The 22738-nt window shown below is 41.5% G+C and overlaps 1 protein-coding gene across 5 annotated transcripts in view; it reads right to left on the bottom strand.

The window, feature by feature from the left end:
• Positions 1-615: 615 nt before the first annotated feature.
• Positions 616-22738, bottom strand: part of TRIM37 (tripartite motif containing 37) — a 29190-nt gene continuing 7067 nt past the window's right edge. Inside the window, exons 7-25 of one of the 5 annotated variants that reach the window (XM_061470251.1) lie at positions 22284-22407; positions 20556-20623; positions 18891-19015; positions 17519-17569; positions 17009-17090; positions 15442-15518; positions 14593-14772; positions 13775-13889; positions 13335-13547; positions 12842-12978; positions 12059-12156; positions 10837-11037; positions 8476-8787; positions 6649-6777; positions 5221-5407; positions 4423-4541; positions 2487-2639; positions 1649-1733; positions 616-1294 (exon numbers count right to left, since the gene is read on the bottom strand). In XM_061470251.1, coding sequence (XP_061326235.1) covers positions 1291-1294; positions 1649-1733; positions 2487-2639; positions 4423-4541; positions 5221-5407; positions 6649-6777; positions 8476-8787; positions 10837-11037; positions 12059-12156; positions 12842-12978; positions 13335-13547; positions 13775-13889; positions 14593-14772; positions 15442-15518; positions 17009-17090; positions 17519-17569; positions 18891-19015; positions 20556-20623; positions 22284-22407 — 2460 coding nt within the window. In that variant the 3' untranslated portion in view covers positions 616-1290. Of the gene's footprint in view, positions 1295-1644; positions 1734-2486; positions 2640-3912; positions 4025-4422; positions 4542-5220; positions 5408-6648; positions 6778-8475; positions 8788-10836; positions 11038-12058; positions 12157-12841; positions 12979-13334; positions 13548-13774; positions 13890-14592; positions 14773-15441; positions 15519-17008; positions 17091-17518; positions 17570-18890; positions 19016-20555; positions 20624-22283; positions 22408-22738 lie in introns of those variants that run through there. The other 4 variants (XM_061470253.1, XM_061470252.1, XM_061470254.1 and 1 more) reach the window with 4 other exon arrangements.

Here is a 22738-nt window from a genome sequence, read left to right as displayed (position 1 = left end):
CCCCCTCCTCGTTAAAAAGCCAGTGCTGTGTAAGGTTATTTTCCGTAACATAAGCAAAGTGTGGCAGTTCCAGCTCCTTCCCTGGACCCCAGCACCAGAGTGGGGCACATGCCCCATCAAACCACTTCCTTCACCATGGGCCTCTCATTAAAGCAAAGCACCTGTGAGTGGTGACAAAGCAGAGCACCATGATTACTGCTAATTGAGCTGTGTGTAATCAACACAGCCCTGTACAACACCAAACATCCCCTATCCACTACCACAGGGCACAGCCTGTCACAGGCCACCCTCAGCACTTGGCCACCAGAGCAAGTGGTGCCTGAAGTGGCTCAGGGCTGCGCCTCCCTCTAGCTAGGAAACACAAAACTACACAAAACTACATTTGTGTGAAAGCATTGGCTCCTCCGCAGTTCCTATTTGAGTATAGGAGGTTCTAGAATATAACAGCTTTACAAATCCCAGGTGGATTTAAGCACTTTTTATGGAGCAATTCAGGAAAAGGGTGACCAGCGCATGACAGGCAAGTGTTCTCCTTGGAGAAGGTCAAGGCAGCAGCACTGTACTCACTGACATGCTCTACCGCAGTACTTGTACACAAACACTTCAAACATCACATCAGATTTCAACATTCATTTTATTAACAAAGTGCAAACAGTTTTAAACTAGGAGTTGTACAGCACTTACACTGTGGAACACTCAGACAGGAACACTGGTACAGCCAGCGGAGACACAGACAAGAACAGTGACAGTTACTCATGCTTTGTCACTGACCAGGCATTTGGCTTTCACCACAGCGTCACAGTAGTTTAGCAGCTCAGAATGCAACACGCCATGGCAGAGGGTGGTGGTGGGTTCAGGTGGTCCACGTCTCGACTGAGGAAAACAGCAGCTGCTTCACCCCAACTCTGTCCATCCCATCTGCCAGCTTCAGCAGCCTTGCACAACCTGCTCACACCAGTTTAACTGAGGACAGTCACATACTCACGGTTGGCCCAGCGATGCAACACAACAGCAGCAGCCTGAAATGGGGCTTCAGCACCTCTGGGGCACCTTTTAAGAGCATGTGAGCTGACAGAGCCAGCAGGAATGCAGACATTAGTGTAAGACCTCCAAAGGTCACTTCACCCCAGGAACTGGGTTAAGACAACTGTAGAAGAACCACATGAGGGTGCTGGACAGAACGCAGTGTGCTCACAGCCACGAATAACAGCCTTGGGCTAAGCTCCAGCAAATAAACGCCCCTCTTCCCAAGGACATGAGCCACAGGTCTTCAGGCCCTGAACGTGTTCTCTACCTGCTCCGAAGAAAATCAGCTGTCAGTGAAACCAACATGTAAGGACATTTAGGGCTTCAAGCAGAGTCTTATGAATCAAAACTTCATGCCAGGTACTTAAATTCAGTCAGAGTCTTCTACTGACATTACACTGCAGTGCAAACCCAGCCAGCCCTCCCATGGTACTGCACAGTGGCTACAGACTGCCTTGAAAAGCAACATGGCCCTGGGGAAGCCAGGAAGGAGCCCCAGCACCTGCCTGTCCATCACCAGTGAGGTGAACCTGCCCCTCATCGCTGCAAACCTGAGATGCGGTACAGGGAAGGAGCATCCCCAGGGCTACCACCACCTTGCAGGCTGAGCAGCTACCCTTACCTGGTGCTGTCTTCTCCAGTAGCAAAGCTGAGATCATCAGGACCGGCTTGGTCACCCTCTGGGAATGCTGCACACCGCTCCGAGGCTGAAACCAAAGAAGAACCAGCATCCATTACCAGAGGAGCAACTGGAACAGAGCAAATGAACATTCTGCTACTGGCAGAGCCCGCTGTGTGGTACTTCATCCCCAGTATACTGGCACACAATGCACTTGACACCGAGTTAAAACTGCCCCAGGGGCTTAAATTCAAACACAGATATGAACAATGTTGTGATTCTTCCCATGAGCTGGGGTTTTAGTGCCTGCTGCAGAGACACAGCAAAGCAGCAAACTCCAATTACAGAGGCAAGTTGTTTGGCCATGCTGCTACTGCAGTGTGGGATGCTTATTCAACCAGAAGCCAACCTCATCCAGCATCAGCTGTCACCTCACAGCTTTTAATTTGATCAGAAGGTTAAAGCTTTTCAAAGAAGCATGAGATGAGTTTTGGAAACTACATTGAAGTGCTCAAAGCACATTCCTGCCAAGGAAGATGCAAATCCACGTCTAAAGCAGCAGTTACCTCCCTGAAAAGAGCTGACATACAGCACCAGTCCTAGTGTGCAGGGAGTTCCAAGCCAGAAGAACAGGAGCTCTGGGTTTCCCAGCACCTCCCTGACTTCTCAGGGATAGAAAGAGTTACCCTCTGATCTGTTTATTAGGATCCCAAGAGAGGAGTTCCAGATCTCACTGGCACTTGCTTGAGTATTGATACCTTAACAGCAACCTTCAGCAATCTCTGATCTGGCAGCATCCAGCATGGCAGGAGCAGGAGGTGGGCTCCCCGGTCACTCCTACCTTCACTGGAGGACTGGACTGAGAAGGACTGGTTAAACCCTGCTGAGGCAGAGGCACCATCTTCCTGCTCTTCATTTTCTGTGTCACATTCAATGTCGCTGTCACTGCTCATTCCTGGTAGGAGATGAAGGACATGCTTCTGACATACCCCAGCTGTGAAAAAACCCAAAAAGACCCACAAGCCAAAAATGATGGCAGCAAGACCTATGTGACTGAAGCACTCAATGTCTCACGATTGGTTGTGAGAGGAAGCAATATCAAATCCCAAGAGCTGGCAGGAGAACAAGAGAAGGAACACATTCAGAGCCAGAGGCATTTACCAAAGCACTAAGGGACTGAACAGAACAGCAGGTACCAGCTTTGGGAATGCCCTCATTCTGCTGTTTGGCACAAGAGGAGTTCCAGCACGTCACCAGCTGAGGCAGGCTTGGTTGCCTGCAGCCCCTTCCTGCCTGAGCTGTGCTCCCCTGCCAGCTGCTCTGCTCACCTCTGCAATGAGGACAGAAAATAAAAGTAGCTTTTTTTTCCCCCTAGAATCCTACAATAGTTTGGGTTGGAAAGGACCTTTAAGCTCATCCAGTTCCAACCCCTGCCATGGGCAGGAACACGTTCCACTAGAGCAGGTTTTTAACAGTTCAGAGGTAGCATGACCCATGGAGCAGATGTACCCACCCACCACACCTTTCAAGCAGCAATACTCTGTTCAAGTCTCAGGCACATAAAGAACTAGTTTTCCTACAAAAAGAACCACAATAGTTAATAATCAAGGTGGCTCCTTTTGTTTTGCCAAACATTGAGTAGGCACTGGCAGAGGTGAACATGCTCCTTTTTGCAGTTTTGTGGGAGATGGAAGGGGTTTGCTCTGCTCTTTCACTTCTTAAGAGTGGATACTCATTGCTAAGAAAAAGCAAGTAAAGTGAGTTGAGGTACCAGCCCTACCATAGTTTCTCCTCTGAAAGGAAAGAAAAAAAAAAAAAAAGTAAAGTTTGTTTCCTGGGGTTTTTAACAATGAACTATTTCAGTTCTTAAAACTGAAAAAAAAAACATTTTCCTATTAGGTTCTCTGCTATAATAGCAGAGCTGCGGGAGCGCATCATCATCACACTGCAGTGACTAAGAGCAGAAACTCAGTTTTGTCACTGAGAGACCTTCTGTAAATGCCAACTCCTACACAATATTGCACACTGCAGCTAGAGATGGATGCTGGCACCTTAATATAGGCTTTGCGCTACAATTCAGTCATTGAAATTCAAATTAGTGCAGGGGTGGAAGGCAGCAGAGTTTGAGCAAGATAAGAAAAACTCTTCTGTGTGGACTTTCAAAAAAGAAAAAAAAAAATGCAATAATAATTTTTCCAGCATGGAAAGGATGCAGGAAGGGAGGGGAAAAGTCTCCTCCAAGTCTCTAAGGAAACTGGCTTATGTACCACAGCACCCGACACGAATGAAGTGTTGGAGAGAGTCTAGTGCAGACGTGGAGGTAGTTACCAACGCGTTGTCCCTGACGGCAGCAGGCTTAAAAGCCAAGGTCACTGACTGCTATTTTAATTAGATAAGAAATTATTTTCAAGGCCATGCAACTGAACACCAAAGCAAAGACCTGGAGCCCTATTAAGAGGTATGAAAAGCAAGTAGGAGTCCAGAGAAATAGATGGCCCCATGTAATGGCACTGGGTCTTTGCCTGCTGCACTGTCCCATTACCATTTCTCCCCAGACAGAGGTGACACAGAGACATCCACTCCTCACTCAGATTCACACTACAGCTGCCAATTATTACAGCAAAGGTCAACCGCCATGAAAACACCTTTTGGGTTTGATGGAGGGTTTTTTCCCTCCTCTTTTCCTTTCCCCTTCCAACTATTTCTATTACAGAAATGGGTCATCCCAGACTGGTGTGTGGTCAAACTACATTTGCCCTCTGCAACATTCAATTTACCTTCTTCTGGCCCTGCAGAAGCCCCCTCAGAAAGGACAGTCTGTAGGTCACCTGTGTCAGAGCTGCTCTCCAGACCACCTGACTGGGCTCCTTCTGTACGACACCCTTTAGAAGTTGACCTTAAGAGAGAATTGAGGAGAAGTAGAAAAACTCACGTTAGAGATTCAGCTTTAATCCTTCTAGTCCCACTTCTAGTTTTACTCATTGTTTAACTCTCTTGCATATCCACTTAAACTTCCAGCTTGGATTGATGCAGAAATATTTAACATCTTCACAAAATAAACCTGAAAAAGTTTACGAATATTTTGCAAAAATGGTGATTCCAGGTATTTAGAAAAAAAAAAACAAAACCCTGAGTACTCCCATGGCACTTTGCTTTGTCAGCCAACAGGGAGTTATTATGAAATTGCTGAAAAACTAGAGTCAAAGTGAAAAATACTGTCTTAACTGAGGAAACCTTAAGTTGTAAATTTCAGTTAGAGGGTATTTTGCAAGGAATAGTGGGAATATGGATGGGCCTGCCTTCCCAAGCCAAGTGTCAGACTGCATCCACAGCTGATAGAAATAAATAAAAAAAAACCAAAAAAAAACAAAATGGAAAAGATGACTTGTAACCCTTGTAACCTAGTTATTAAACTAAAAATTGATATCCAGAGGGAACAGCAGCAACCAAATAAATTGAAAGGAATTTCTCTTCCATGCTACAAGCACCTGGGTTTAGTTGATTGGTGTCTTTCTTCCTAGATCAAGGAAAGGCAGGTGAGGAGATAACAAGAGGAAAAGAGAACAAATGCTTACCCTAGAGCACCAACTTTCCTTGTCTTCTCTACAGCAGCTAAGCCATTTAAGCCAGAAACTCCCATATCCGAATCTGAACCATCACAAGGCCTCTCCTCTGTCTTTGGCAGTGACTCGGGGACACTGCTGTTAGCCAGGGCCCTGGCAGAATGGTGCCGACCACTCAACTTGGAGCTCCCTACGCCACCTGAGAAAAGGGGGAAAACTCTAAGCATGTCGAGCCTTATTTCAAGAAGCTGAACACCCAGCTGTTTCACAGCACCAGCCTGGTTCCAAACACGTGTATGCACAAGCACACCTGCCCCACCCTCATGCTTATCCTTCCCCGCATTGTGTAGTTAAAAACTTATCTTCTATTTATCTTTCAGTAACAGACAACCTCCTCACTATCATTTTCCACAGCTATCAATGTGAAGTTGCCTGGCCACAGCCTTTCAAGCCTTGGACAAGGGTGAAGCTGTGTGCAGAGGTTATAAGTTACACCATCTAAATGACTCTCTGGCATTTTCCAGTTTCCCACCCAAGCCTTCTTTATCCATTTAGCACTGTAAGAAAACAACTTTGGTACTCCACTCCTCCTCAGAACACTTAAAAGGGGCAAAACATAAGTCCTGTGTTAGATGTTTCGTTACCACTCAAGGAAGGGCACCTTAAAACTCAGAGCCCACAGTATCAATACTCTTTCTCACATGTATGTGGGATTTTCTTGTATTCCTTTTAAGGCAAATTACAATTTAAACATGGGTCAGTACTTTTTGGATCTATGATTCTCACTATAAAATTAGTTCCTGAAACATCTTCAGAGATCAGAACTTGTTAACACACATATTTACGTTCTGCAAGTCATCTGTGAGGTTCTCTTTCACAGATCAGCTACCAAAGGTACAACATCATTAACTATATTCGAGAAAGGATCCAGCCGAGTCTCAGGGAAACATCATAGAATGATAGAATAGTTAGGGTTGGAAAGGACCTTAAGATCATCTAGTTCCAACCCCCCTGCCGTGGGCAGGGACACCTCACACTAAACCATCTCACCCAAGGCCTCGTCCAACCTGGCCTTGAACACCGCCAGGGATGGAGCATTCACAACCTCCCTGGGCAACCCATTCCAGTGCCTCACCACCCTAACAGGAAAGAATTTCCTCCTTATATCCAATCTAAACTTCCCCTGTTTAAGTTTTAACCCGTTACCCCTTGTCCTATATCACTGCAGTCCCTAATGAAGAGTCCTTCCCCAGCATCCCTATAGGCCCCCTTCAGATACTGGAAGACTGCTATGAGGTCTCCAAGCAGCCTTCTCTTCTCCAGGCTGAAAAGCCCCAACTTTCTCAGCCTGTCTTCATCAGCTACCAAGTAAGACTTCTTGAAAAGCTTTTGTACGCGAGATGCTGAGATGCCCCCCATCTCACAAAGAAAGATGTTTACCTTCAGAAGTTTGAGTGTCTCCCTTTAAGCGAAGATTGCTGTCCACACAGTCCATAGCTCTCCGTAAAGACAGGCTGCCTGCTGCTCCAGAGCGAACAGTTTTGGGCGAGTTACTTTTCTTACTTGCAGCTGCAAAAATATTTTAAGATGTGACAAGTGTTCAGTCAGAGTGCTGCAGCACTCTGCCTTTGTGCTTAAGTCAAGTTAAGCTTCATTTTAGTCTCTATGCTCATTAACTCCCAGGCCTGCACAAAACTCATTCCTCATCCTTCCTGTCAAAGACGTGAGCTACAGGGAAGCCTGGCTAGCTACAGATGTGGCCAAGACTATACAAAATAATGTTCACTTGCCTTACACCAAGATGCCCTTAAGAAAGCCACTATCCAGATTCCTTCAGCCATCATGATGAGAGTGTAAAGGATTAAGAGGAGCCCAAACCATCCCTTCAGCTCTTAAATTCAAAGTAGAGTGTAAAAAAGGACCTCGAAAGCAAGAGTGAGAGACAGGTTATGGGACTCTCAGAGTTTACCACTTCCCAAATGAACCATTCTTGGAGCACATGATACTGTGGATTCTGCCACAGAAACTCCTCCAGGTAGAGGAACAGAGCAACGCTAACTGGAACAGCAAATCCAAGTTCTGCAGTCACCCCTTGGAGGTGGGGGATCCAGGCTTCAAAACCAGAAGATTGCTCCTGTTTTACGGAACACCACAAGCCTAATCCTCTCCTCCTACCCGGTGCCTTAATAAATTTTGAGGAATGAGGCATTTGCTAAAGAAAGAGCTGGCATTAAAACCACACAACAAACAAAAGCTAGCACTTCCACTGAAGTGAGCTGAGCCTTCCACATCTTATTGATGGCAGAGTTCAGGGCTCCAACTTTAACTTTCTCTTTCAGAGAATAAATTCTCTGCTCTGTGGGACTGATGAAATACAGAATAGATATTTGCTGGAGCTGCAAAAGCGGTTTTGCAGGTCAATACTAAAAGGGATGGAGGGAAATAGAACTGTTCTACCAGTTCTTTAGTCTGCTCATGTGTATAATATATTTCTTACTCATCTTGGGTCCAGAATAATTCAAGTAATAACTTGAATCAAAACTCAGAAGGCTGCAAAATCATCTCCCCCAGGCAACAGGAAAGTTGAGAGAGAATTAACAACTAGTGCTTTTATTCAGGATCATAAGCAGCAGAGTACTTGCATAGTCTTCATGCTGGCATCCAAAAGATTCCACATTGGCTTACCAGCTCTGCCACCAAGACCCAGTGACAGGACCTGAACAGACAGGGCTCTCTCTGAAAGAGGTCACCTGTCAAAAGGCAAAGCCTCTCCCAGGGGAGCCTCGGCAAGATTTCAAGTTATTAAAGTATAACAAATCTGGAATGTTTTAACTTTACTCACTGGCAAGCATCCGGAAACATCCTCAAGTTCATAGATGGGCCAGACACAGAGCAGGAGTCAACAGGAAATGACCTTCAGGTAGGATCAATTCAATACTGGACTAAACTTCAGAACTCTGAAGTTTACTAAGAAGTTTACTCTCACTGCATTAGGTGTGTTACTGGCTGTGAAGCGAAAGTTTTGGTGCTTTTACCAAGAAAGGCTGAAGCCAGCTTCAGTAACATTTACTGGAATGTTCACTAAAAATGTTTAGTAAAATTACATTACTAACATTTACTGAAAGTAAGGCAGTGCAGGTTTTAGGTTTCTGTATTCTTATAGCTGAACTTGAGCATGGCTAACTGTAAGAAGTCTATTTCGGGTGCTTGGATATATAAAACCACCTATACAACCAACATTGTAAGGGTGACATTTAATGCACTTACAATTCCTTATGTAACAACTGGTAACTGAAGACTTTGTTAGTAGCTCCATTCCTATTTCTTGCAGCTTGCTGCAGCTTTCTGTTCCACAGGCAGCTAAAGCACCCTGCTCAATGGAGAAGAAAGTGGGCTGCCCATCACATGAGCCAGGGTTGCTGCTTCTCACTTCTGACAGCTGGTTTTTCACATCAGACATTTTGCTACGAACTTCAGCCATCTGCGTTTTGAGCCTTTTCAGCATCTTCAAGTCAGGGGGCACGCGCCACATCGCCTGGTGTCTCCGCTGGTCTCGATCTTTTAGAGAATAGGATGATGCTTTACCAAAGGAAAGTTAACACAACAGGTAAGTAACGCTGTCAAATAAACACAGACATCTATTTTTAGCAGCTGTAAGAATTCTACCTTTTGCCCTGCTATGAAAATGAGGGACAGACATTCTTGCACCATATTTAGGTTGCATGCACTGCACAACTACCAGGTCAGGTTTCCATTCCCTGCCCGTCATAGAAGACTCCAGAACATGCTCGCTGGAAGAAGCAAGGCTTCCAATACTAATGCATGAATTTTGATGACAACTGAGCTGCTCCTCTATGTTGCCAGACCAGCTTCAGTTCACAAGCCTGGATGCCAGTCAAATTTGTTACACATTTCTGTAACATTTGCTGAGTGCCTGTCCAAGATTCTCATACCACCAACACAACACCCCATTAACACAGAGAAATCACAGAAATCTGCAACTGGGGAAGGAATCCCCTTAAGTACCTAACACCAGAAGATCAGGTTGAGCAGCTAATACCCAAGTAAGCCTGTGTGCTGCTCAGCCAGAATTAGATCACATTTGATGTTTATTTGAACCATTATGAATTCTGTGTTTCACTGCAAATTCAGCTGTTCAAAACCATAAAGCCAAGCGGCTCTTGGAAACCTTCACCTTAGGAGGTGAAGTCTGGCAAAATCCAAATGTAGTAGCAGCTTTCTCTTAGTTGACTGACCTGAATAAGCTCTGGGAACAGTCACATCTTAAGGGAACCTCAGCAAACCCAACAATTTCAGCACTGCAGCGAGTAGCTAAAGATGACAAGGAAGCCACTTAATACAACAGACCTTAATCTTGCTCAAGCAGGACAGCACCAAATGCAACGCCTGCGCCTAAGGTCCTTTTGTCTCAGCCTTTTTCCAGCCAGAACAGAACTGAGGCTTACAGTTCATGTGCTGCCTCCCCTTTTTGTACTCACAGAAGGGACTTCCATGTTTAGAAGCATGGATTACATTCAGCTGAAAACTCATCTGTTTACATGGCAACATTTTAAAAGCTAATCACAAAGGAACAAATAATTTGAGCCAGCTTTTAGATTCACTATCAGCAATGTCATTGCTGCAGCCAAAGCAAGAGTTTGGAGCAAATGGACCATTATTATTTCTCTTCTATTCTATTAAGTCACCAAACGGTTGTTTCAGAATAACCTGAAATAAGATGTTGTGGTAGTGGGCCAGCTACCTTCAAGTAAGTGTTAATCATGATATATGTATCACTGAGGTTTGATCTGATTTTAATTCTTCACTAGTAAGAGAAACAAGCAGCCTTCAGCAACAGCCAGGGGTGCTGGAATTGAGAGCTAACTGCTTTTGCTGCACATGAAGTTAATCGCTTTTTTTGGTTGAAGGGTCTTAACTGTACCACAGACTCTCTTCCAAGTCTTCAATTATTTAAACACCATCACTGTTTTTGGCTCCCAATATTCTGATCCATGTTTCTTCCATATGGGCTTTTCCAGCTTCATTACCACACATTTTTCCTAGTTTGGGTCTAAATGCCTTTTTCATGCAAAAGCAAATTCCAGGATTTACTTCTTATCAGTATAAATTGTGCTCTTGGTACTCTCAGCCACCAAGCGCACAAACTGTGTAAGGTGAGAGGTGCAACTACTTCCGCAGCTGACAACCACTTTGTGCTGTTTTGTCTCTCAGCGCTAACCCCTTCTAGAAAAGGACATTTCATTCATCTCCCACATTTGCAGTCAAAGAAGCTGTATGAACTGCACCTCTACAAGGTTGTTAAACAAAACAGCCAAGGGTTCAGTCACATTCCTCAAGGAAAGATGAGAAGGCCTTTCCCGATACACACTTCTGTTTCCAGTTGAGTCACCCTGTGTTCTCAAGCTGAGGTCAACCATTAAGGAAAAGAACATGTGAGGAGGCAGCAGGATGCAGCATGAAGATATGGAAGTGTAGCTTTCCATGAAAAGGGCTGCCTGTCATCCTTTTTTACTCTCTCCTCAAATCTGCTTCTAACTTTGGGACTGCATTCCCAGAGACACTTCCAGGTTGGAATTAAATCAGAATGTATGTCAGACGTACAGTTACCTCTATTCTGCAGAAGAGAGGGAGGTGGACGTGGCTGAAGGCCCCAGAGGTTTTCCATTCCATTTCTATCTTTCAGATCCAGCAAGTGGATTAAAATTAAGGGATCTATATCTAGTAAACTGCTACTGGCTGTTGAGCCTAGGGCACTTCCTCCCCGCCTTGAAGGTCTTCCACTTGCACTGATGTAGCTGTGGCTAGTACCTAAGGAAAAGTTACAGAGAAAGAGTGTGTATACACAGGACACAGGTGACACATTAGCTCCTGTACACTTCATACCTTTTATATAACTCTTAATAAATAGACTGGTAAGCAAATCAATCAAAGAGCATTTATTCTGCTGACAGTACTTGCACTCAGACTTGAAAACAGCACAAGCAGGTAAATGCAAGAAGCTCAAGTGAAGAGACTGTGCCAGCTTTCACAAATGCTGTTAAAAATTACTTTCTAAAACCTCCTAAATGAATGCTGTTTCTACAGCCACTGTGCTCCTGCTCTAACAGCCAGCTTTCAGAAGGTAATAGGTATGTCCCTCAGCTTTCTGGCTCACAAGAAATCTTCAAGTAGCTTTGAAACAGCAGCTAAAAGCAGGACAGTTAAGGAACTGTGTCTTTCAAACACTCCCACAGCAGCACAAACATTACTGCCAGTGAACACCACATCCAATATCTTTGCCATAAACAAACACACTCCATATACATATATTTCTTTCAGAATCTTATCAACCTATGGCTAATTCGGGCTATAATCATCTCTAGGCTTCAAGTAATCTTAGAGCACCTTTTCATTATTGCACTTAAAATGTATTTCTGTTTGACTTCTAAGGATTCTCCACTGAATTCCCTCCACATCCTTCAGGTTTTACAGTGCACTAAAACCCAAGTGAACATGTCACACATTCAGAGGCCACAGAGGCATCAGTACAAACTGTTCATCAGGCTACTTTTGATCAGAATGGAAGGGGTTTCAAGAGGCAGAAAAACCTCCCTCTAAACTTATGCATAATTTCTTTAAACAAGCACGTTCAGAAGATTTCTCCCCCTTTCTCTATTGAACCAATGAAACATTTCTGCTACACTGCAATAATCAGTATGAACCACATGATGCAGCATTTCCAAAAATAGAAATGCCTGCAGAACACGCAGCTTGGCGTCACTTCCAAGAACAGAAGAGGAATCCAGCAGCATTTTGCATATATGGGAATTCTGAAGGCTGTTTTTCATACCTGATGCTCCAGGACTAGCAGAAGCTGCTGCATCCTCCATGAGATCACCTTCTTCCAACTCCATATTACTGCTATATTCCACATCATTTTCTCCAGACCTTAGGAAATGATTGGGTGGAAAAAAAGATATGTAATTATTCACTTTTTTCAGCTCTTCTTAGTCATTATGGCACATACCTTGAAAACATTAAACACAGTAAATAGTATTTTCTGCATCCCAAGCTACATAAACTGAACAAATAAAAATAAAGGGTGACTGACTTGCTATCCAAAAGTCCAAAAGTGCCGTACATATCTAAACTGTAAAATAAGATCCTGCAAGCTTCTATATTTGTACATGTTACAACACATTCATGTGTTTTAATGAAGATTTTAGGATCTGACACAATCTCAGTTAAGAACCTTAAATTCTCTAGTTTAACTGCCCTCATTATCACTCTCCTACTACTACAACACTTCCTAATACCAAACCTCTCTTTCGTTACAGTGAAGAAACAGATTCCTTAATAGTGTTTTGGGAAAGAACCTTCACAGACTATCACTTGTCAGACAGAACACAACGCTAAACAAAAACTTAAGAGATCAGAAAGATGGTAACAAACTGACCAAAAATTCCAATGTTTAATGTTAACCCAACCAGCTTATGTTGTTTGCAGATTAGGAAACAGCCTTTACATCACACTCGAGCCTACCCACACCCTTTGCTACAGCAAATCCATCAGCTTCCATTGGAATTAGGAATAACCTGTCAGGTGGTGATTTGAAAGGCTTTAGGTTACTTACATAGTCTCTTCATCAATATCATTTTCTTCAGTGTTACTAGTTGCTGTTGAACTAGCTGAAGAGCTGCTGCCATCAAGGTGGTTTACCTCATCTTCTCCAGCAAGATCTATATCCAAGTCACCATCAGAGAGCTCAAGCTACCAGAAAAACAGAACAAACCAAAAGCTACTAAGAGGAACCCTCTCCCCAGAGCATCACACAGGAATTAGGAGGGTCTCAAAGCACAGTAAAAGCTGGTAAAACCCAGGGAAGCTGGATTTTTTAGCTGCAAAACTGAAACTTGGAAACTTTTTTGTGGTGGGATCAATTAGATCTGCTTTGGAATCTCTCTCGTGTCATCTCTCGCTGCTAGCTGTTGAACGTGTTGTCTCCTAACTCCACACAGAGGATAATAAATCTAATTCACAATTCATAAGTTCACCTATGTCTCTACTGCTACCCTATCACACAAAGCTACACACAAACAAAGAGGCAGGAAAAAGACAACTCTTACATTAAAGTCTTCATGCTGGATCTTCTCTTCCTCCTCTTCCTTGCTATCACGCACTAATCCTGGAGCAGCAACATTCTCAAGCAGTGCTTCAGTGCTTTGCCCAGATTTCTTTGATCTCGATTCTGGACCATCATCATTCTGGGGACTCAGATGAGTGTCTGGAGGTGAAATGCCTCGTGATTTCTGGGTCCGGGAAAGTTCAATTGCAAGCCTCTGAAATATTAGAAAGATACACATTAGAAGGATATACAGAGAAGGCAACAATGGAGCATCAAATCAAGTAAGTTTGTTGACTTGCATATATATTATTTTAATAACACCCAATATCAAACTACCAATAGCAACTCAAACACAACTGTCAAATGTTAACACTGAAACCTAAACCAGGTAATTACTCGTAAGTAAAAGGTGATTTTTACAGTAGTATATATGCCACTTACTTCTTTAAGGTTATTTATTTGTTGGATATAACTTGTCTGAGCAGCTTCTAACTGAGCAATGTACCAGTGTTGATCTCGGCACTTTTGGAAGAAGGTTGGCGAGCGCACCTGAAACCTTCAAAGGAACATTTGAAAAGGGGTTTTTAACATTTTTTTTCTTTGTTTTGGTTTGGTTTTTGTGCCCCCCACAAAATCCTAAAAGCCCTACATTAAAATATTACCCAACCTGAAATCCAGTGATAAAATAAACTTAACAATGCCATATTCAGTATCCTGAGCACACTGAATGGCAACAGGAAGTATTCTGAAGGGCAGTTATACAAGAGGTTTTTATCTTCACAAACCAACACTAACAACATTAACACTACAAAGCATTTAGCAGGAGCAAGAGTAGAACTGTACTTAGAAGTAGACGGATAAAGTTTCTGTATTTTGTCTTAACACTGCAACTCCCATTGACAGCATTAGTTCAGACATCCTTTATTCCCAAAGTTCTCCTATGATCACTACAACTGTTTCTGAAAAGGGGAGAAAACAGCCTTTGCCTTTAAATCAATTAGCTACAGACCCCTAACCCAGGCTTCTTACTGCCAAGCATAGCTACTTCTCAAAGAATCTTTCTTTGAGAAGAAGATACAGTTTCCACAACTCCCTTCAGCACATTCTCTTTAAAGCTTATGAAACTCAAATCCCATTTATGGCAAAACATGTCACAATTATTTTAAATTCAATTACTTAATTATTTCCTATTTCAGCTGCAGGTGTGATACTTTGTGAAATGATAGCAGCAAAGAATCCGGCCAAGTTGCCTTCCTTACCTTAGGATCACAGTGTCATTTTGCCTGTTTAAATAGCCTTCATTGGCTAGCAAGTCCAAACGAAAGAATCTGTTGTAACCCCAGCATTCTCCAACTTCAAAATCAGAGGCAAACTCTCGAATTATGTTTTTGGTGGGATCGTTGGTGGACTGGTGAACCATTTCTACACGGTACTCATACCTACACAGGAGAAAAAAATCACAGTTATTAATACCAAAATAAAGACACTGGAACTGCTGGATGTATCAAGTTTAACAGAAGCATGCTTTCTGGAAGAGTCACAGGCCCAGCTGAAGAAGTGGTTTGGTCTGGCAATTTTACTCAACACTTATATAAACAGTACAGCAGGGGATAAATGTAGTAATAGTGAGAATGGTAAACCAACTTTAGGGTTGAATACTAGGGGACAGATGCTCTTCTCTGTTGTTTTGACAGCTAGCTTTTTATCTTGAGAAAGCCACCACATACCAGCTTTCAGGCCCAGGGAGGTTGTGAATGCTCCATCCCTAGCAGTGTTCAAGACCAGGTTGGACGAGGCCTTGGGTGATACGATTTAGCGTAAGGTGTCCCTGCCCAAGGCAGGGGGGTTGGAACTAGATGATCTTAAGGTCCTTTCCAACCCTAACTATTCTATGATTCTATGATTATCTTTGGGCACGATTCAAAGCTTCTGGACAACAGAAGCCCTGCTGTTCTTTTCAAGAGGACTCTGCATCAGTCCCCAGCAACACTACAGAACTTCAGATCATTCTTTGCAAACCTCTCCAGATGCTCTGCCAACTAAAAAAAAAAAAAAAAACCTAAAGAAAAAGAAATCAAACCAGCTGCTCTTACTAGAGGTTTACTTACTTGGATGTCTCTGGCAATCCAGCAGACAGCTCCAAGAACACAGACAGGTAGTAGCCCCTTACCACACCATTTCCATCCTTGAAATAAATCGAGAGATAAATTGATTAAAATATAAAAGCAAAAACCAGAAAAGCAAAACACCTTGACATACCCTTGAAGGTGAGAAAGCAGCTTCAGTCAATAGAGAATTTGCAACAGCACTTTACTTTGTATGATACAGTTTTGATTTTAACCTTCTGTGACCTGGAAGTCTTACTGTAACTTGAATCAACAAGGTGTTTGCATCTTAGATATAAATCTCAAAACAGAGCTTTCATTACTCTATTAACACTTTAAGGGTTCAAGTAAGTGGAAGACTGAACAGACAATTTATGTAACAAATAGAAAAAGCAGAAAAAAGCTCATAAAATGTACTTAGCAATTTATTATATTCCAGTTCTTCTCAAATTCTCCACATTAAACCAGCTCAGGTTAAACATTAGTTCTGAAATATTTACTATACAGCTGCATTTCAAATTGGTATTTGAAATAAGGATAATTTCTTTACAAAAAACATGCAATGCGAAAGTTAGGTCAGTTAACTGAGAAACAATATTAGAATCAAGTAGAAAACAAGAAAAAACTTGGCAAAACTTCCATCACACTCACCTTCATCAAGGATGAAGAATGGCTCAACTTGAATCCTCTAGGTTGAAGAAACATTTTAACTTACCATTTAAAAAATAAATTTTAATGCCTTCTGACAGCACACTTATGTAGTCAATCCTGAATTTACAATACTCTGAAAACTTACACAGGGGTCCACCTCTGCACCCCAGAAATACAAATCCTGTGCAAACATGGGCTTAACAGATTAATCCAGTTTTCTGAAGATGCCGTGTCAACCACTAACAAACAAAACCTGCACTCCACCACTAAACAATGTATTTCTCCAAACACAGCTGCAGGAGCAGCCAGAGCTTCCTTGAAGCACTGACCAGGCTATTGGACTGCAAAAAGATTGCACTTTGCGGGTTAACATTCCAACACTGACAAAGATACTGCTTCAGAAATCTGACTATTCAGCTCACTGGAAGGACATTAGTACAATACACGTTTTAGCATACATTCAAAACATCTGAGAACTGGATGCGCAGTAAAACAGATTCACCTTTGACTACTACCTCGTCCTCTTCCCAACTGCCCAAATAAGTACTATTCATAAACATAAATATTTTAAGTTATTCTATACTTCAGTTCTGCAAGGAACATCTATAAAAACCACTCAGACAAAAATAGTAAAAATATCTATTACAGTTCCTATGGCATATTAGCAAGACCTTTTTTAATTGCTTTTAAATTTACCAGATTAACTACATTGTGAACGTTCATGCTGCATATCTGGAAGCAGAGCAGGAATACTCCAATGGTTTGTGATCAACTCTACAACCTTATTACGTTGTTTTCATACAGCTTTTTATACACAACATGGGAAGACACTAACTGATGTTTCTTCACAAGAGAAGCACACGAATGCTGCTGAAGTGTTTTGGGTGGGATAACAACTCTAGTTGAAAACATAACTCACTGGATAAACTTTTAATCTCCAGCAAAGTCCTGACACTTGCAGAGGTGGACTGTACACAGGATCTGCTCGCTGGCGCAATGTACTATTGAGAAAGGAGAAAAAACATTTGCTATTGGGACGAAGCAAAACCCTCCATAAAACAGTAAACTGCACTCACACATTTACACACTAGAACCATCCTTCTTGCTCCACAGAGCATGTAGCAGCACAAGGCCCATGCAGAATGTTAAGTGTCCATACAAATATATGTGTTACTTATATAATTATCCAATTTTTTTTAAAAAGGGAAAAAATTGCCTTTGCTATGGAAAACCGTTTTAGCTAACAGTTTAGCTAGAGGTAATTGTTCACCTAGTAACTGACATTTTTGATTGAATTACTTCCTATAGCTTAGCTAATATCTGACAGTTTTCTGCAGAGGCAATTCTGTGTTCTGAAGACTACTACTCATGTACAGAAGGAACAGAAAAAGCTTCTCAATATTCACAGTAATTTAAAATATGTTCTTACCTGAAGTTTTCCAAGACAAATGTAGCTGAGTCATAGGCTGGAACCAATTCACTAAGGGGGCGGAGAGATGTAAATATATATTAAAAATCACAAGTTTTGGAATCTTCAGAAGCATTTAAGATGAATTAGGTCACCAGAGCCACTGAAACTCACTAGGACTACATAATAGGTTATTTCAGCACTTCTGAAAATTCCATTTATAAGCCTTCTCTCCACTACCTCTCCATGTGATAGCTCACATTAAAACAAATATTTAATGTAATGAAGGGAAAAGCAACCGTAAGTATTTAAGAGGATTTGCCCTTTTATATGTGATGGCTAATAATCTTTTAATATGGTGAATTTTTAACGTAAGACCCCTTGATAGTTCTAGAAAGGATGAAACGACTGCATGGCAGAAAGCACTAGGCTCAAATGGTTTGTGTTTCCGAGCAAGAAATACCTAATTGTTCATTTTCTAATGGCAGGAAGATTTAAACTGCCCTTAGAGAGTCATTTAATTACTCTTTTCAGAAAACAAGCCACGAAAAGAGTTTGGGATTGACTTTAAAAGCAAGCTGAACCAATTTTTGCTAGAGAAAAAAAAATTATTTGAGAAATTCTTTCAAGACTTCTCCTACCTTAAATTCTTTTGAGACATTTTTCAGCCAGCTAGCCTAAACTCTCAACAGAATTCCTGAGAACCCAGCACCAGCAGCACTTTCTTTATGAAGAATTGTGCTGTGAAGTGGTTTTGGCTGTATCTTGTGAATTAAGGTGTCGTGCAGAAGCACCTCATGGGAGCCTTGCAATTATATACTCACGGACCCAAGAAGAATAGGAAAAGGACAAATCGGTAAACTAAGCGTAAAAGAGAAAAGAAACTGTTGCTGCAAGCCACTGCTGTGACTCCCCAGCAGGGACTACAGACATAAAATAAGCCCTGCCAGAACAGAAAAGCCTGCTTGCGGCACAGGTTACTAACAGGAGTAATTAAGCAGTTAAGAATTTTCAGTGTATATGCCTGGACCCAAATTCAGTCAGAGATACCTGGTTTAACACAGAAACGGACAAAATCACTTTACTCCCCGGATTACCAATGCCACAGCTCATATTGTGGAGAAGGTGAGCATCAGGCAACCTCTCCACCAGCCGCCTATCATTTACTCTCTCAAATTCTCCTCTTAAAATACAGTGGCACTCTCCTATCATGGCTTTACAAAAGGCTGAGGTACATAATACGCTTACCTTCCAGATTAGGCATGTCCTCCTCCATACAGCGGTACAGCAAAATGAATATTCTCCTCTAATTTACTCTACGGATTTTTTAACAAGCAAAACAAACCTTTGCGAGATGACTTTCAAGTTTAAGCAAAGTATTTGCAGTGCTGACCTTGTGAAGTCTGGGGGGACAGGAGTGGTGACAAATGAGGCCATAGGCTTCCGATGAACCTGCTGGAACATCATCAGGATCTCCGAACTTTTGGAGATCAACTCGCTCTTACTGCACGATCGTAACTAGGGGAAAAAACAAGAAGGAAGAACATTAGTAGAAACCATAGATTTTGACCACTTCTGGTTTTAAAAAATAAATTGCATGTCTGTTACAGCTTCAGAAAGATTACCCACAGTGCAATGTAAAATGCAGCTTGGAACGTTCTGGGTTCTTTGGGGTTTTTCATTTGTTTGGGTTCTGGCAACTCCCAAGATGAAGAATTTGCCTACAACAGCCGATGGTCACGTGTTCTAAAATTTCTGTTAGGAAATTGAAATGGATATTCTAACTCTGGCTCACTCCTAGGGCCTATGCAACCCAGTCGGGATGTTCTGAATGTTTAAGGCTTCGAAACCCTACAGTGAAAGTTACAGCAACTATCACGTACTTCACTTAGGTTGAACTAATTTATATAGATGTCTGATTAATACCAAGTCACATCTATTATGGTGTTTGGGCAATAAAAACCAGATTGATCTGGAAATGACACTTAATCAGACATTAGGATAATCTGCCAAATGCATCACAACACAGCAATAAAAGCGCCTGTGATATTAATACATTAAGACTAATATGTACATTTTTTAAAGTCACATTGTTGCTATGAGCTCTTCAAATAATGAGCTCTTCAAATAATTCTATCACTTGTAACCTTATCTAGGTGTTCCTGCTCCGGCAGGGGGATTGGACTAGATGATCTTTTGAGGTCCCTTCCAATCTCTAGCATACTGTGATACTGTGATACTTTCACAAAAAAGACCATGAAGTTCAAAGCCCCTCTTGACATAGATGATGACTTTAAATAAGCAGTGGAGACCTACACAGTTGCCACATGTTTGCATGTTCTCACTTTTTTTTTTTCAGTTAACATGCTTTTCCTCCTATTTGCAGGGAGGAGAGGTCACGTTTCACTAACACTGATTTATTAATATTTTAATGGGGCTTTATTCTGAAAAGGAGAAGCTGACCTGTAGAGCTGCATACTCACTGCTGTTCGGGATTTAAAACATCCTCATTTGGGATGCAGTATATGCAACTTCACAGAGAGCTCTCAACAAACAGACAAAAAATATATATATTATGTATATAAATAAATAAATACATAAAATATCTTCTTGGAAAGACAGGTGGACAGAAATAAACAGCTAGAACCAGTTCCATTTTCCTCAAAAGCAGAGAAACAAAACACTTTTGTTTATTCTCAATTTATAGCCACCACTATTCATACGCACTTGACAGCGGCAGAACTAACAGAATCTAACAGACTAAAAGACCCACACCACCTAAATGCTTCAAGTTCAAACTACGACAGAAAGGATTTGCAATGTTACATTGACCAAACGTGCAACTGTGTAGTTTTCTAGGATACTGCTATTAATCCCTGTACTAGTTTTTCAAGCAACTTTTTAAAGAAGAAATTGCGTGACCTAAGATGACTTAAATGAAAAGATACCCTCAAAAAATATGCATCAATTGACAGTTTAAAAACAAATTAAGTAAGGAAGGCTGACTGAGGAGGGAGGGATCTGTGTAACACAATATTTCAGCTCTTTTCATAAGCACCTGATGTTCTACTTCTTGAAGCAGGGATTCCAGAAGTTCAGTTTCTTGAGTAAGTGATGTCTTTTGACCTGTTAAAAGAGAAGACAATATGTTTAAAGAAAAAAAACATAAATCACTGGATTTTAAGAAACTGAGCTTTTTCTTTTTTTCTCCTTTTTTTTTTTTAACCTGGAAGCTGATCCAAAACCTACTAAGGTAAAGAATTTCTAAATAGACCAAGGTTGATTGAGAAAGCATTTTAAAAGTAAGCTTACATTTTTAATTAGAGCTGTAGTAAAGAGCTCACTTGAGGTTAAGTCAGTAAGGAATCATTCTGCGTCCCAGAAATGGGAAGTCTGTTGTTCTGGGGTGCTTTTTTGGACATAAAATAAAAAAAGACAGGTTTGACTTCACTTCCATCACACATTACACACCTGAAGAGTATGGCGGCTGTTAGAAAAAAAGTGTTACATGAACAAAATGTTAACCTGTACATACAAATTATTATTGTATTTACTACAGCTTTAAAACTGATCTTTAACCACTACACACTAACACAAACCTTGTGACTGATTACTGTATTCAACAGGGGCACAAAGTAGGTATGAATCCTGGATTTAATTTAAAGCAAATATTTTAAGGTACTGACATGTATTTGAAGACGTACTTGAAACACCGGTAGCGTCTATCTGTTATATTGTTTTAGTTTTAATAAAAATGACCTAAGAGAATAAAGACAAGCATTATCAAAGCTAAGAACATTTTCCAAGCATGAACACTGCAGGTTTTCTTTGGGTGGGTGGCAGGGAGATGGGAGGCGTGTTCGAATGTGCGTGAAGATTTTGAGCATCAGAAATACATTTTCAGCACAGGTATTTTACTGCCTTACTTTTATTTCCACGACAAGTACATAGATACAAGGTCAAGGATCTTTTCTCTGTGTACTTGAACCTACTCGTTGTGTACCTTGCAAAAGTAAGGTCATAAGTGTAACGTCTCAAGAGGGTCTAAAGAAAGATGTCACCTTTACTATGTGCTCGTGTCAATGCATTATGGAAAGGAAAGCACAGGTGGAATAACCAAGGCACAGATGCAAAATTAGCTGAGCAAAGCATGCACAGTTTTAGCCAACTGCGGAATATTCCGTCCTTCTCATTGAAAGCTGCGCTTCATTTTTAGTAGTGCACCACCCGTCTTCTCACCTCAATACCAAAGTAGAGCTAAAGTGACCAGTCCCAGCTAGCAAAAGTGTCAGGAACCAAATAAGCAGCTCTGATTCCAGATGCCACGTTCTTCATTCGCAGACAAGGCTGCCTGTATGTATGGATTGAAGTGTTGGCTCACCAGACAGCTCATACAGACTATTCATTTTTTAAAATTACATTAAAAGGAGCATGTAGATTACAAAGATGTCAAATCACAAAGACGGACATCTTGGCTAACCAAAATGATGGTATATAAATATTCTAGGTGAAAGGAACTAAGTATCTTCCAATTAGACAGAAATGTTCTCCAAGTTATTATACTGGTGTTTCCAACAGAACTAACCACATTACATCTAACAACTTAGAACTGTATCACAGTAACTACGTGATTAATTAAAAGCTTTGCTGCAGGCAGAAATCTTCTAACAGTGCTTAACGTGCTTAAACACCAGAATGTGTGTAAGGAGTCACACTTCCAGGGCAAGAAAGTTTCTTAATAGATTTACAGATAATTGATATGTTGTTCCCATGCATAAATACCTACCCATCAATGTTATAAGCTTATTCTTCAGCTGAGTGTCTAATCGGGCAATCATCATCTCCACTGCATTCCTGATTTCCCGAACTCGTTCATCCTTCGCACTACGCACTGCATCTACATTCCTCTCCTAAACCGGAGTTCAGGAAAAAACATGCACAAAATCAAAAGCTTCACACTTCTCCACATTTCACTCTTTTACACGTTGGCTCCATTCTTTCCTAAGCTTTGCCTACAGCAGTCCCCTCCAGCTCTAGTTCTCTATGAGGGGAAAAAAAAAAAAAAAAAAAGAAAATAATCCAGGTCTCACTGGAGCCCACTTATTTAGAATAAGAAAATAGGAAAATAGGAATGTGGCTTTAAATGAGGTGTATTACAGGCTGTTCCTGAAAACACCCGTTGACTCTTACGGAACACATAAGTGTGCCCTCTGGTGGGTGACCAAAGGTTAACAGTAAAGT

The sequence above is a fragment of the Pezoporus flaviventris genome, unplaced genomic scaffold, assembly GCF_033815535.1.
Source record: "Pezoporus flaviventris isolate CSIRO_AGI_PZ_B2104156 unplaced genomic scaffold, CSIRO_AGI_Pfla_v1 ptg000063l, whole genome shotgun sequence".
Classification (NCBI taxonomy): domain Eukaryota; kingdom Metazoa; phylum Chordata; class Aves; order Psittaciformes; family Psittacidae; genus Pezoporus; species Pezoporus flaviventris.
Note: the sequence above shows the minus strand (reverse complement) of the source record. Positions and strands in the feature narration are given on the sequence as shown.